Genomic DNA, 14,847 nt, shown 5'->3' with positions numbered 1-14,847 from the left:
TAAAAAAAAAAAAAAAAAAGCAGACAGCTTCAGGTTCTCTGAGATGAGCTTCCAGACCAGGCACAGTTAATGGAGGAAGGGATTTAATGAAGCTTACAGATCCAGGGGAAGGTCCATGATGGCAGAAGAAGCTGGCCTGCTTTCACAGGACCAAATACACACAGAGAAGCAAAAGCCAAAAGCAGTCAAGCGCTTGCCTGTGAAGCCTAAGGACCCCGGTTTGAGGCTCAATTCCACAGGACCCACGGTAGCCAGATGCACAGGGGAGCGCATGGGTCTGGAGTTCCTTTGTAGTGGCTGGAGGCCTTGGTGTGCCCATTCTCTCTTTCTCTCTGTCTGTCACTCTCAAATTAAAAAAAAAAAAAAAAGGAAAAAGCCATACAGCACAGCACACTTCAGGAACTCTAGCCAGGCATACTTGATTGAAATCTCAAACCCACCACCACACCTTAAGATCCACCCAGTGACACCGCCTCTAGCCAGGTGGCTGCAGATGCAAACTACAAGCTAATAAAACACTGAATATATTGGGGGCCATCTGTCCAAACCACCACAGCTGGAGAGGTGGCTCAGAGGTTCATAGGCAAGCACTGTAACCGGTAAGCCACGTCTCCAGCCCATGCATAGGTTTTGATTATTCTAAGTATCTGTCCCCATCACCCTGGGGCTGGCTGTCAGGTGATCAGTAAGAGCAGTATTCATGACACTGCTTCCTCTGTTACTTTCCCTGGGCCCTTACGGAGTATTCAGATCGCCACTCTGCATCATGGAAATAAAATATGCAGTCCAGGAGGGGGGAGGGAGGGTATTACCATGGGATATTTTTTGTAATCATGGAAAATGTTAATAAAAATTGAGAAAAAAATGCAGTTCAGACACAACATTGAGATTTCTGAACAGTGCCACAAATATTTACATCAGACTTTTAAAAATTATTTATCTTATGTAGGCCCTGGGAAATCGAACCGAGGTCCTTTGTTTTTTTCCGGCAAGCACCTTAAGTACTAAGCCATCTCTCCAGCTCTCTATCATGATCTCTGTTGCTTTTTTGGGATAATATTTCATATATCCCAAGCTGGCTTCAAACATATTATATAGCTGCAGATAACCTTGAACTTTTTTTTTCTTCCCTGAGGTAGAGTCTCATTGTAGCCCAGGCTGACCTGGAACTCCCTGTGTATTCTCAGGGTGAGCTTGAACTCATGGCAATCCTACCTCTGCCTCCCAAGTGCTGGAACTAAAAGCATGCGCCACCACACCTGGCTTCCCTTTTTATTTATTTAGTTTTTATTTTTATTTTTTTAGGTAGGGTCTCACTGTAGGCCAAGGCTGACTTAGAACTTTCTGTGCTGCCCTGGTTGGCCTTGAACTGATGGTGATCATCTACCTCAGCCTCATGAGTGCTAGGATTAAAGGTATGAGGTACTGTGCCCAGCTGTTGCTACTTAAAGAAAAAAAAAGGGGGGGGGCTGGAGAAGATGACTTAGCAGTGAAGGTGCTTGCCTGCAAAGCCTAAGGACCCAGGTTCAGTTCCCTGGTACTCACGAAGGCTGGATGCACAAGGTGGTCACGCGTCTGGAGTTCATTTACAGTGGCTGGAGGCCCTGGTGCGCCCATTCTGTCCTCTGTCTGCCTCTCTCTTTCTTGCTCTCTCAAATAAAGATAGAAATATTTTAATAGAAAAGTAAAATAAAACAGGACCTCTTGTCACTGCAAACAAACACCAGACACTTGTGCGACTTTTTGTGACTGGCTTTTGGGGGCTGCCTTGGGAATTGAACCCAGGCTGGCAGGCTTTGCAAGCTAGTGCCTTTAACCATTAAGCCATCTTCCCCAGCCCTGTCTGTACTTGACCTTTTCTCCAGACAGACAGACAGATAGCAGTCCAGGTTTAAAATACAGAGAAGTTCACCATGAATTGAATAGATTTTTTTTTTTCCTTTTTCTTTCTTTCTTTTTTTCTGAGGTAGAGTCTTGCTCTAGCCCAGGCTGACCTGGAATTCTCACTACATAGTCTCAGGGTGGCCTTGAACTCAGGGCGATCCTCCTACCTTGGCTTCCTGAGTGCTGGGATTAAAGGAGTGCGCCACCATGCTCGGCTCAGCTTATTTTTTTTCCCTCTTTGCATCAGAGAATGTGAGAGCTTAACAAGAGCCTTACATTCTGACAGATGCCTCTTACTAACTTTTTTGGTTAGCTTTGGTGATATACATAGGTGGTGGAGACAGGCCTCTTAGGGTCAGATTAAAAGTCATGGAGTTGGAAGATCCCTGGGCTGTAATAGGAGGAGAAGACGGGATTTTGCTGGCTCTTACTACAGTGGCTCTGCTCAATGAGCCAGCAATGCACCGGTCAGCAGGCCATTGTGTACGTTAGGCTCAGTAATTCTATTTTTGTTTTTATTGTCTATTTTGGTTTTTTGAGGTAGAGTCTCACTGTAGCCCAGGCTGACCTGGAATTGGCTATGTAATCTCAGGGTGGCCTTGAACTCACGGCGATCTTCCTACCTCTGCCGTCTGAGTACTGGGATTACGGGTGTGCGCCACCATGCCTGGCTGTAGGCTCAGTAATTCTAGGGCACTTGAGTTTATTTATTGATTGACTTATTTATTCGTTCATTTCTGGAAAGAGAGAGAGAGAGAGAACAAGCAAACACTAGGGCTTCTTGCTGCTGCAAACTCGACTCATGTGCTACCTTGTGTATCTGACTTTGTATACGTGGGTGCTGGGGAATTGAACCCCAGCTTCCTGCAGGCTCTGGAGGTAAGCATCTCTAACTGCTGAGCCATCTCCCCCTAGCCCAAGCACTTGAGTTCTTAAGGAACCATTGGGAGGCCTGATATATAGGCTGCATTTAGCTATATTTATACATCTATCATTATACACACATCTATGCTTCAAGTTGGCCCACCCCTTTAATCCCAGCACTCAGGAGGCAGAGGTAGGAGAATCCCCACGAGTCCAGTACCACTCTGAGACCACATAGTAAATTCCAGATCAGCCTGGGCTAAAGCAAGACCCTACCTTGAAAAAAAAAAAAACAAGAGCCTGGAGGGATGGCTTAGTGGTTAAGGCGTTTGCCTGCAAAGCCAAAGGACCCAGGTTCGATTCCCCAGGACACACGTTAGCCAGATGCACAAGGGGCCATATGCATCTGGAGTTTGTTTGCAGTGGCTGGAGGCCTTGGTGTGTCCATTCTCTTTCTCTGTCAAATAAATAAATAAATAAATAAAAATAGTAAAAAAGAGAGAGAGAGAGAGAATTGTAGAATTATAATTAACATTTAAAATCTCAGGGTGGCCCTCGAACTCACGGTAATCCTCCTGCCTCTGCCTCCCAAGTGCTGGGATTAAAGGCATGTGCCACCACACTTGGCTAATTAGCCAATGAATTTCAGATGCATGTGCATCTGGCTTACGTGGGTACTGGGGAATCAATCCTTAGGCTTCTTTAACTGCTCAGCTATCTCTCTAGCCCTTAGCTTGTTTTTAAAAAATATTTAAAAATTTTTTTTGTTTATTTTTATTTATTTACTTGACAGCAACAGAGAGAGAAAGAGGCAGAGAGAGAGAGAGAGAGAATGGGCACGCCAGGGCCTGCAGCCACTGCAAACAAACTCCAGATGCATGCACCACCTTGTGCATCTGGCTTACGTGGGTCCTGGGGAATCGAGCCTTGAACTGGGGTTCCTTAGGTTTCACAGGCAAGGGCTTAACCACTAAGCCATCTCTCCAGCCCTTAAATTTTATTATTATTTATTTATTTGCAAGCAGAGAGAGAAAGGAGAGAGTAAGAATGGGTGTGCTATGACTTCCATTCATTTCAAACAAACTCCAGATGTATGCATCACTCTGTGCATCTGGCTTTCCATGGGGACTGGAGAATTGAACCCTGGTTGTTAGGGTTTATGGGCAAGTGTCTTAACTGCTGAACCATCTCTCCAGCTCTAAGAAGTTTTTTTTTTTTTTCTTTTAAGTATTTTATTTATTTATGAGAGAGAGAGAATGGGCATGCCAGGGCCTCCAGCCAGTGCAGATGAACTCCAGATGCATGTGCCTCCTTGTGCATCTGGATTATGTAGGTTCTGGGGAATCGAACCTGGGACCTCAGGCTTTGCAGGCAAGTGCCTTAATTGCTAAGCCATCTCTCCAGCCCCTAGTTTTTTTTTTTTTAATTTATGTTTTAAATTTTTATTTATTTACTTGAGGGAGAGAGGCAGCAAGAGAGAAAAAGAGACAGCGCCCTCCAGGGCCTCCAGCTGCTGCAAATGAACTCTAGTTGCATGTGCCACCTTGTGCACCTGGCTTACATGGATCTTGGGGACTTAAACCTCTGGGTCCTTAGGCTTTGCAAGCAAGCACCTTGACCACTGAGCAACCTCTCCGGCCCCTAGTTGTTTTTTTTAATATGATGATGAATAAATCACACATAAGTTCAACTATTGTATAATTTAGTCAATATCTATCTATGCTGTTTAGTATTTTGAATCAAATGTAGATTCTTTTTTGGAGGGTTTCGAGGTAGGGTCTCACTCTAGCTCAGGCTGACCTGTAATCCACTATGTAGTCTGAGGGTAGCCTCAAACTCAGAGCGATCCTTCTACCTCTGCCTCCCAAGTGCTGGGATTAAAGGTGTGTGCCACCACGCCCAGCTTCTTTTTGTTTTTGAGATAGGGTGTAGTAGGCTAGCTTCAAATTCAAGATGCCCCACTTTGCATTTCCAGTGTTGTGATGACAGGTGTGTGCCTTGGCCAGCTTTGTTAGCTTTTCATAACTCCTGTGTTAGAGCAATGGTTTTCTGTTAGATTAAAACAAATGGTAAAACATGATCAACTATTTAAAGCTATTTCTTTCGGCTTTTTAAAAATTTTTACAGAAACCCTACTTCGAAAAACCAAAAAAAAATAAATAAATAAATAAAAATTACGCTATTGTGCATGATGAGAGTAACATCATGTGCTGAAAGATTTATGAATTTATTCACTGAAATGAAATTTTATTTACTTTGAATTGATTTTATTACTTTGTAAAAAGTAGAATTGAGCTTATCAAGGTGTCTTTTCTCTCTCTCTTTCTCTCTCTTTTTTTTTTTTTTCTCCAGGATGCCTTTTTCTATTCTTTAGTCTATGATCCCTCCATGAAAACATTATTAGCTGACAAAGGTGAAATCAGGGTGGGCCCTAGATACCAAGCGGACATTCCAGAAATGCTCTTAGAAGGTACGTGTGTCTTGGGTTCTAAGTCTTATGGAAATCTGTGTCTTGAAACTTGTTATTCTTACCCTCATGGAAGAATTTACAGGGTGCAGCTTAAAAGTAATGATCACTTCCGATTTTAGAAGCCTAAGTAGAGGGAATCATTTTCATGACTGCCTGTTGATTTGTGATTTCACATCTGCGTGTGCAAATGCAATCTCCTTGTTTCATGCTACTTTTATTTTTATTTTCCCCTGAAATAAGGTCTCACTCTAGCCCAGGCTAACCTGGAATTTGCTATGTAGTCTCAGGGTAGCCTCAAATTCACGGTGATCCTCCTACCTCTGCCTCCCAAGTGCTGGGATTAAAGGCGTGTGCCACCACGCCCGGCTAGGTCCTCATTCTCGCATGTTGAGCGCCTCATCCATTGAGCCATCTCTCTCCCTAGCCCCAGACTTCACACTTCTGAGCTGTGTGGCTGTGTTTTTTCCTCTTTGTCGTATGTGTAACGTGTGCATATGTGTTCACGATGTCTGTGGGCACACATGTGTGCAGAGGCCAGTGGTCAATGTCAGGATTTCCCCCCAGTTCCATACCTCGTTCTTTTTATTTTTATTTTTTAAATTGTTTTTGCATGTGTGTAGAGTACATATGATGTAGGGTTTGCATGCGTGCATGTGTATACATTGTGCGTATGGGTTCAGAGGCCAGAGGAGAACTTTGGGTACCCTTATGTGTACTTATGTGTGTATGCCCTATTTGGGGGGCACAGCCCTGAAATAGTGGGCAGATTGCCTCTAGCAATAGAGCCTGAGAAGTAACTCTTAGGGTCTTGCCCAAGGGTGTCTTGGGTAGGTGTCTCTAACAGCAGCCTGAGGAAAAAAACTGAGGCTTGAAATTTTGTCCGAACTAAAGGTGAACCTACGCCATCTGCTGCTCTGATCTTACCATGGCTCTAGCTTTCTTTTTAAAACATTTTTAAAAAAAAAAAAAAAAAAAAACATCTTCATTTACTAGATACAGAGGGAGAGGGAGACAGAGACAAACTCCAGATGCATGCACCATGATGTGCATCTGGCTAATGTGGGAGCTGGAGAACCGAACCTGGGTCCTTAGGCTTTGCAGGCAAGTGCCTTAATCACCAAGCCATCTCTTGAGCCCACAGCTACTCTAGCTTTCTGTATGTAGGTTCTTAGTGGTATCTTTAAATTTTTTTATTTTTATTTATTTTTTGAGAGCAATAGACAGAGAAAGAAAGAGGCAGAGAGAGAGAGAGTGGGTGCGCCAGGGCCTCCAGCCACTGCAAACGAACTCCAGACGCGTGCGCCCCTTTGTGCATCTGGCTAACGTGGGCCTGGGGAATCAAGCCTCAAACTGGGGTCCTTAGGCTTCACAGACAAGTGCTTAACCTCTAAGCCATCTCTCCAGCCCCCCTCAGTGGCATCTTTATTGAACAGCCAAAACCCAGTAATACATGAATAAGTAGAGCAGGGCCTGAGCCTAAAAGGTGAGGCACTCTTGGCTTTGGATAATCGCCAGGCATTTGTTAGTGGAAGGGATTTAGGCCTATCACCTGTGGAACTCCGTTGATCCGGCACGCATCCACACTCAGTTCACTAATACAATCACACCGAGCACCCCATTGTCTCCAACAGATTGGTGGCAGTACTATGGCACTTTGTTACCGGCCTCGGTGTCTTCAAGGCTCTGGTCAGCACTTCTTACACATGTTCACTTGTTCTGGGTGTCAGGAGTCTGAACAGACCACTGAGGAAATCTGGGCTGCTCAGGCCAAAGGTCCACCAAGATGGAGGAAACCTAGTCACGTTACTTGGGTAGATCATATACTTGTAAAATTAACTTAAGGTAAGTTTCAAGTAAGGAATTTAGCATCTCACACCAGTAATTTTGGAAAATTTATTTGTAAGGCTCATAAGAAATATTCCCATAGTTCATTCCCCTATGTTATTATTTATTTATTTGAGAGAAAGAGGCCAAAGGGGGTGGGGGAGAGAATGGGTACACCAGGGATTCTAGCCACTGCAGACGAAATCCAGACGCATGCGCCCCCTTGTGCATCTGGCTTAAGTGGGTCCTGGGGAATCGAAGCTGGGTCCTTTGGCTTTGCAGGCAAGCGCTTTAACTGCTAAGCCATCTCTCTCGCCTTAATATTTTATTTTTATTTATTTGAGAGGAGAGAATGAGGGAGGGAAAGAATGGGCATATCAGGCCCTCCAGCCTCTACAAACGAACTCCAGATGCATGTGCCACCTTGTGCTTCTGGCTTACGTGGGTCCTGGAGAATCGAACTTTTGGGTTCTTTGACTTTGCAGGCAAGTGCCTGAGCACTAGGCCATCACCCCAGCCCACCCCCCGATAATGTTTTCAGTAGCTGAATAGAACTCCATTGTGTATGCATACCACATCGTTATCCGCTCGTCAGTTGATAGATGTTCAGGCTGGTTCCATATCCTAGCTATTGTGAATAGAGTAGCAAGAAATGTGAATGAGCCGGGCGTGGTGGCGCACTCCTTTAATCCCAGCACTGGGGAGGCAGAGGTAGGAGGATGGCCTTGAGTTTGAGGCCACCCTGAGACTCCATGGTGAATTCTAGGTCAGCCTGAGCTAGAGCAAGAAAAAAGAAATGTGAATGAGCAAGTACCTCTATGGTGATGTATAGGGTCCTTAGGGTATATTGCAAGGAGGGTCTATCTGGGTCATATGGTAAATTTATTCTTGGTTGTCTCAGCAGCCTGCACACCAGTTTCCACAGAGGCTGGACCAGTTTCCGTTCCCACCAGCAGTGGGAAAGGGCTCCTCTTTTTTCCCATACCCTTGCCGGCACTTATTGCTGCTGATTGCCCAATGATGGCCATTCTGAGAGGTGCGCTATGAAACCTCACATTAGTATGAATTTGCATTTCCTTCGTGGCTAAGGATGGAGAACGTGTTTTCGAATGTTAATTGACCATCTGTATTTCCTTCTTTTTTTTTTTTTTTTTTCGACGTAGGGTTTTGCTCTAACTCAGGCTGATCTGGAATTCACTATGGAGTCTCAGGGCAGCCTCAAACTCACAGCGATCCTCCTACCTCTGCCTCCTGAGTGCTGGGATCAAAGGCATGCACCACCACGCCCGGCTGCTTTCCTTCTTTTCCTTAAAGCGTGGCTGTGGAGTCCAGGCTGGACTGCAACGTGTGGTCCTCCTGCCTCAGCCTCTGGAGCACTGGCAGTAGTGTGCCCCATGGCTCTCTCCAGGCCCCCCATTATCACACCTCAGGAACAGTGAGCATGCAGCTTGCCCAGTCTTCTGGCATCTGAATGACTGTCCTTATTCACCATGATCACCTTGTCTAGTCTTGGTGTGATACACTTAGAGTTAGGGTTTTGCTATTGTTTTGTGGCTTCTGCTTTTTTTTTTCTTTTCAATTTTTTTTTATTAACAACTTTCATGATTATAAACAATATCCCATGGTAATGTCCTCCCCCCACTTTCCCCTTTGAAACTCCACTCTCCATCATATCCTCTCCCCCTCTCAATCAGTCTCTTTTATTTTGATGTTATCATCTTTTCCTCCTCTTATGATGGTCTTGTGTAGGTAGTGTCAGGCACTGTGAGGTCATGGATATCCAGGCCATTTTATGTCTGGAGGAGCACGTTGTAACAGTCCTACCCTTCCTTCGGCTCTTACATTCTTTCCGCCACCTCTTCCTCAATGGACCCTGAGCCTTGGAAGGTGTGATAGAGATATTGCAGTGCTGAGCACTCCTCTGTCACTTCTTTCCAGCACCATGATGCCTTCTGAGTCATCCCAAGGTCACTGCCATCTGAAAAGAGAAGGTTCTCTACCAAAAATGAGAGTAGCATTAATATATTGAGCATAGTATAAACATTTAGCCAGACAGCAGCAGACATTATACCCCTAGGACTCATGACTACCCCTGTTGTAGGTTTTCAGTATCAGGGATATATTCCCTCCCATCGAGAGGGCCTCCGGTCCAATTAGAGGGCAGTTGGTTTCCACCATGACAGACGTGCCACCATTGCACCTGTTGGCTCATTTGGCCTGGCTGACCAAATATAAGGCTTGTAGTGTCCACTGTTGAGTGTTTTCACTGGTGATTTCTCTTTCTCCCATTGAACTGCATGCAGAATGGCTTCTTCCAGCTTTCTGTCAGCTGGTCTACATGGAGGAGGTTATCAGCTCAGTTCCAGCAGGATTTCTCAGTGGCCTTGCAGCCCAAGTATGTGGAGTCTTCAGCAATATGCTTTTTTAAACTATATGTATTTTATTTATTTATTTGAGAGAGAGAAAGAGGGACAGAGAGAGGAGAGCGTGTCAGGACCCCCAGCCACTGCAAACGAACTCCAGATGCATGCGCCCCCTTGTGCATCTGGATCCTTTCAAGGGTGGCCTCGAACTCATGGTAATCCACCTACCTCTGCCTCCTGAGTGTTGGGATTAAAGGCGTGCACCACCACGCCTGGCTAACAACCTCAAGTTTTATAATTCAGGCACCATCCACTCTTGAGACAGGATCTCCCGGTGGCCTGGAACTCACAAATTAGTCTAGACTGCCTGGGCAGTGAGGGATCTGCTTATCTCTGAGCAGCCATTACCCAGGTATTATAAGTACATGCCATGTGGCATTGATTTTTTATTTTTTGGATTTTTGAGGTAGGGTCTCCCTCTAGCCAGGGCTGACCTGGAATTCACTGTGGAGTCTCAGGGTGGCCTTGAATTCAGGGTGATCCTCCTACCTCTGCCTTCCGAGTGCTGGGGTGAAAGGCCTGCACCACTGCACCTGGTCACATTTTTACATGCATTCTGGGGACTGACTCTACGGGTGCTTATAAGGTAAGCACTTGACCAACTGAGCCGGTTCTATCCCTAGCTCTGAAGTGACAGTTGCTTTATTTATTTGTTTATTTATTTTTTGGTTTTTCGAGGTAGGGTCTCACTCTAGCCCAGGCTGACCTGGAATTCACTCTGTATTCTCAGGGTGGCTTCAAACTCACGGTGATCCTCCTACCTCCGCCTCCCAAGTGCTGGGATTAAAGGCGTGCGCCACCACGCCCAGCTCAGTTATTTTATTTTTAAAAAATTATTTATGCCACACACTTAAGGATCTGTTCGTCCTTTGCTCAGGGGCCTTTGTGATCTGTGTTCATCATGAAAAGGCCTCCACTTTCGCCTCATGTGTGGTTATTAAACTTGTGCTGTCTTTACCTTACCTTCTCGTCTAGAATCCAGAAGCTGAAAAATTAGCAGACGCCAGGGTAGATTTTGTGGGTTTTGGGCAAATGCTGAAAATCACGCCAAGTTGCAGACTTCTGCGTTCTCTTGAACTCAGGTACCAGGAAGGCCAGTCAGCTGACATGAAGCCTGGAGAACAGAATGCCGTCTGTCTGGTCACTTGTTGTCTTTAATATTTTCTTTTTATTTATTTATTTGAGAGAGACAGAGAGAGAAAGAGAGAGAGAGAGCGGCAGATAGAAAGAATGGGCACCTCAGGGCCTCCAGCCACTGCAAACGAACTCGTGACGCACGCACCACCTTGTGCATCTGCCTTACGTGGGTCCTGGGGAATTGAACGTGGGCTCTTTGGTTTTGCAGGCAAGCGCCTTTACCGCTAAGCCATCTCTCCAGCCCTCACTTGTTTTAAAATAGGTTGTTTGTAGTGAGCGGATGGGTTGGTTGATTGATGAATGAATTTAGTTATTAACTTACTCACTGTAGCCCTGGCTGACCTTCAGCTCACAGTGTGAGTTCAGGAGCGCAAGCCTGAGGCGCGCACCTCCGTGCCCAGCGTGGGTCAGTTTTTTATGTGTTGAGGAAGAGCTCGCTTGCTGGTGCTCTGATCCGTGCAGGTCAAGCTGTCTTCCAGAAATAACCATCGATTATAGTTAAACGTTATGCTTAACCCTAGGCTAGGAAAGAGAATCTAAGGCAGGGTGTGGTGGTGCATGCCTTTAATCCTAGCACCCAGGGGGTGGAGGCAAGACGATCACAGTGGGTTCGAGGCCACACCCTGAGAGCAATTTCAGTTCAGCTTGGGCTACAGTGAGACCCTACCTCAAAAATAACACCCCGCCCCCCAAAAAATGGGAAGCTAAGCGATTATGAAATTATTTCATTAAAAACACTTGGTTGTTAAGTTAGATAACATTGCAGCAGTAAGCACCCTCTTTTACAGTGGGAAATTACACATTCTACATACAGAATTGAAAAATGCATTCCTGGCACGAAATTGCTGAGTCATAGAGCACATGTATTTTGAAGATGCCGAATTGTCTGTCAAAGTTACCACGTTTTATTTTATATGTACTTTATTTATTTATTTGAGAGAGAGAGAGAGAGGAGAATGGGTGCACCAGGGCCTCAGTGGGGGCACTAGGGCCTCTAGCAACTGCAAACGAACTCCAGATGCAATCATCCCCCTGTGCGTCTGGCTTACGTGGGTCCTGGGGGGAATCATACCAGGGTCCTTAGGGTTTGCAGGCAAACGCCTTAACCGCTAAGCCATTTCCTCAGCCCCTCATGTGTGTAATTTATGTGCAGTAGACTCTGGTATTTTAGAATCCCAGTCGGAGTAGACAAGTGTGTTCCGCTGCTCAGACTGTTGGCACGTCTGCTTGTGTGCGCTCGGGCGCGGTACCCAGCCTCAGCCCTGCGTTCAGCAGGCAGCCTGTGGTTTCTCTCCCTGAACTCTGGCGTCTTCATCCCGCCCCCTCTGCAGCCACGTGGCCGTTGATCCTGTTTTGACTGTTTAACTTTTGTGATTGTGGACTGCCTGAGCTACGGACTTATGCCATTGCAGCTCCCTTCTCGTTGCTGGCACAGTGCCCCTGAGCAAAAGCTGATGGGAGAAATGTTTTTGTTTTGTTTCGTTTTTTTTGGCTTACGGTCTTGAAGGGAAGCTCCTCCAGGATGGCAGGGGAAAGATGGCATGAGCATAGGCCAGACATTGCCTCTGCCCCACTAGGTGGCAAGCAGCGACAGGAAGTGAGCCCAGCACTGACGAGGGGCACTTCCTCCAGCAAAGCTCCACCCCCTGCTAATATCACCATCATCTGGGAACCAAGCATTCAAAGCACAGTTTATGGGGGGCATCCAATACAAACCAGCACAGTGGCTGTCTCCTCCACACTGACAGTAAGCCTAGGTACATGGTAAGGTTACACATTGTTTTGTTTGTTTGTTTTGTTTTTTGAGGTAGGGTCTCACAGTAGCTCAGCTGACCTGGAATTCACTGTGTATTCTCAGGGTGGCTTTGAACTCACAACAATCTTCCTACCTCTGCCTCCCGAGTGCAGGTATTCAAAACATGTGCCACCATGCCCAGCCGGTTACACATTTTGATTTATTGCTACTGCAGATAAATGCTGGTCTGTTTGAAATTACAGTGGGTCATCTCTTCTCTACCTTATTGTGATGATCATGTGTAGTATCAAGTAACAGTGGGCAAAGAAAACCGAACCAAACACTATTCATAAAAATCAAAGTTCAAGCCGGGTGTGGTGGCGCACGCCTTTATTCCCAACACTCAGATGGCAGAGGTAGGAGGATCGCCATGAGTTCGAGGCCACCCTGAGACTACAGAGTGAATTCCGGCTCAGCTTGAGCTGGAGCGAGACTCTACCTGAGGGAAAAAAAATAAATAAGTAAAACAATAGAACAACAAAAAACAACACCCCCCCAAAAAAAAAAGTTTAAGCAAAACAAAATCTCACAAACTCTCATGTAGCTGGAAAACTGTTGACATGTGGTAAGCTAGGGGTATAATTTAGAATACACATATACCTAGCTGGCAATTGCTAAAAATTATTTTAGGAGAAAAGTGAACACATTAAAAAAAATAATTATACAGCCTTCTAAAAAGACTTATGGTTGATTCTTATTTTACAAGCATGAAAATGATTCTTAACAGCTTGCAAATTATGCCAACTGCCTGACAAAGGCATCCTGCTATTCAGAAAATGTGACAATATTCATCGATATAATAGATTGTGGAGGTCATGAATAATTGTTAGTTGTATTTTTTAATACGCATATTTAGTTATTTACTTGAGAGGGAAAGAGAGAGAGAGAGAGAGAGAGTGGGCATGCCAGGGCATCCATCCATTGCAAACGAAATCCACATGCATGTGCCATCTTGTGCATCCAGCTTACGTGGGTCGTAGGGAATTGATCCTGGATCCTTTGGCTTGTAGGCAAGCTCCTTAACCACTAAGCCATCTCTCCAGCCCTAATTGTCTTTAAAAATAAAAAATAAACAAAACAAAACATTGATTTACATTTGACATGATGTTTTCTCTTGGCAATGCTTTCCTCCAGCAATAGAATGTCGCCTTTAAATGAAATACCATGCAACCTGACCGAGCAAAATGAGAGAAGTCAGTTTACTCTTGGCAAAGTGCTGAGGTCTATTCCCAGATTGTGTCTCTTGAGCAATCCCGGTGAGCTGTGGGGTTCAGGAGATTGCAAATTGAGTGCTCATGTCATTGCAGATCATACAAAATCCATAGATGAACCACACGGTGACAAGTGTTTATAGTGTGGCTGGGGAAAGTAGCTCGATGGCAGAGCCTTTAACCAGCGCTGCAAGGCTGTGGGTGAGATCCTGGCATGTACAAGAGGAGAAAATGGAAGGGAGAGGGAGATGGGCGTTTCTGGTGGAGTCACATCTTTGTGCCTCACAGAGGGGACTCTAGTACATTCTCTTTGCTTTTTTCCCAGTACTATTTCATTGTGAGTAGCAGAAATCAGAATGGAAAATGCCACCAGGGATCAAAGTAGTACTTCCTTGGGCTATTTAGCCAGGAATATTGTGTTTTATTAAAAGTATATTTTTATTTATTTATTTATTTGAGAAAGAAGGATGAAGAGAGAGAAAGAGGCAGAGAGAGAGAGAGAGAGAGAGAGAATGAGTGCGTCATGGCCTCCAGCCACTGAAAAGGAACTCTAAACGCATGAGCCCCCTTGTGCATCTGGCTTATGTGGGTCCTGGGGAGTTGAACCTGGGTCCCTGGAAGGCAGCCGCTAAGCCATTTCTCCAGCCCAGGGATATTGTTTTTGTTTGTGTGTTTATCAACAGTCTTATTCTAAATAACCCAAACTGTCTTTGAATTGCTGATCTTCCTGCCTTAGCCTCCGAAGTTGTTGGAATCACATGTGCACTGCCATACCCAATTTTGTGTTTTTATTTTTACTTACTTTATTTATTTAGTTCTTTTATTTTAGAGAGAGTGAGACAGAGAGAGAGAGAGAGAGAGAGAGAGAGAGAGAGAGAGAGAACTGGCACAGCAGGGCCTCAGTCACTGCAATCGAACTCCAGACACTTGCACCACCTAGTGGGCATGTGTCACCTTGCACTTGCCTCGCCTTTGTGCATCTGGCTTACATGGGATCTGGAGAGTCAAACATGGGTCCTTAGGCTTTGCAGGCAAGCGCCTTAACTGCTAAGCCATCTCTCCAGCCCTTATATGTGTTTTAAAAATGATTTATTTATTGATTTATTTATTAGAGAGAGTGAGAGTGAGAATGGGCGCACCAGGGCCTGTAGCCACGGCAAACGAACTCCAGATGCATGTGCCACCATGTGCATCTGGTTTACATGGGACCTGGAAATTTGAACCTTGGTCTTGAGTCTT

General features: G+C 45.2%; 1 protein-coding gene across 4 annotated transcripts in view; it reads left to right on the top strand.

Annotated features, from left to right (window-relative positions):
• Mta3 (metastasis associated 1 family member 3) overlaps positions 1 to 14,847 on the top strand; it is a 170,216-nt gene that overhangs the window by 63,894 nt on the left and 91,475 nt on the right. For all 4 annotated transcript variants that reach the window (XM_045137713.1, XM_045137712.1, XM_045137714.1 and 1 more), the window contains exon 6: positions 5,101 to 5,218. In XM_045137713.1, coding sequence (XP_044993648.1) covers positions 5,101 to 5,218 — 118 coding nt within the window. The remainder of the gene's footprint in view (positions 1 to 5,100; positions 5,219 to 14,847) is intronic.

This window comes from Jaculus jaculus, chromosome 18, assembly GCF_020740685.1.
Source record: "Jaculus jaculus isolate mJacJac1 chromosome 18, mJacJac1.mat.Y.cur, whole genome shotgun sequence".
Classification (NCBI taxonomy): Eukaryota; Metazoa; Chordata; class Mammalia; order Rodentia; family Dipodidae; genus Jaculus; species Jaculus jaculus.
Note: the sequence above shows the minus strand (reverse complement) of the source record. Positions and strands in the feature narration are given on the sequence as shown.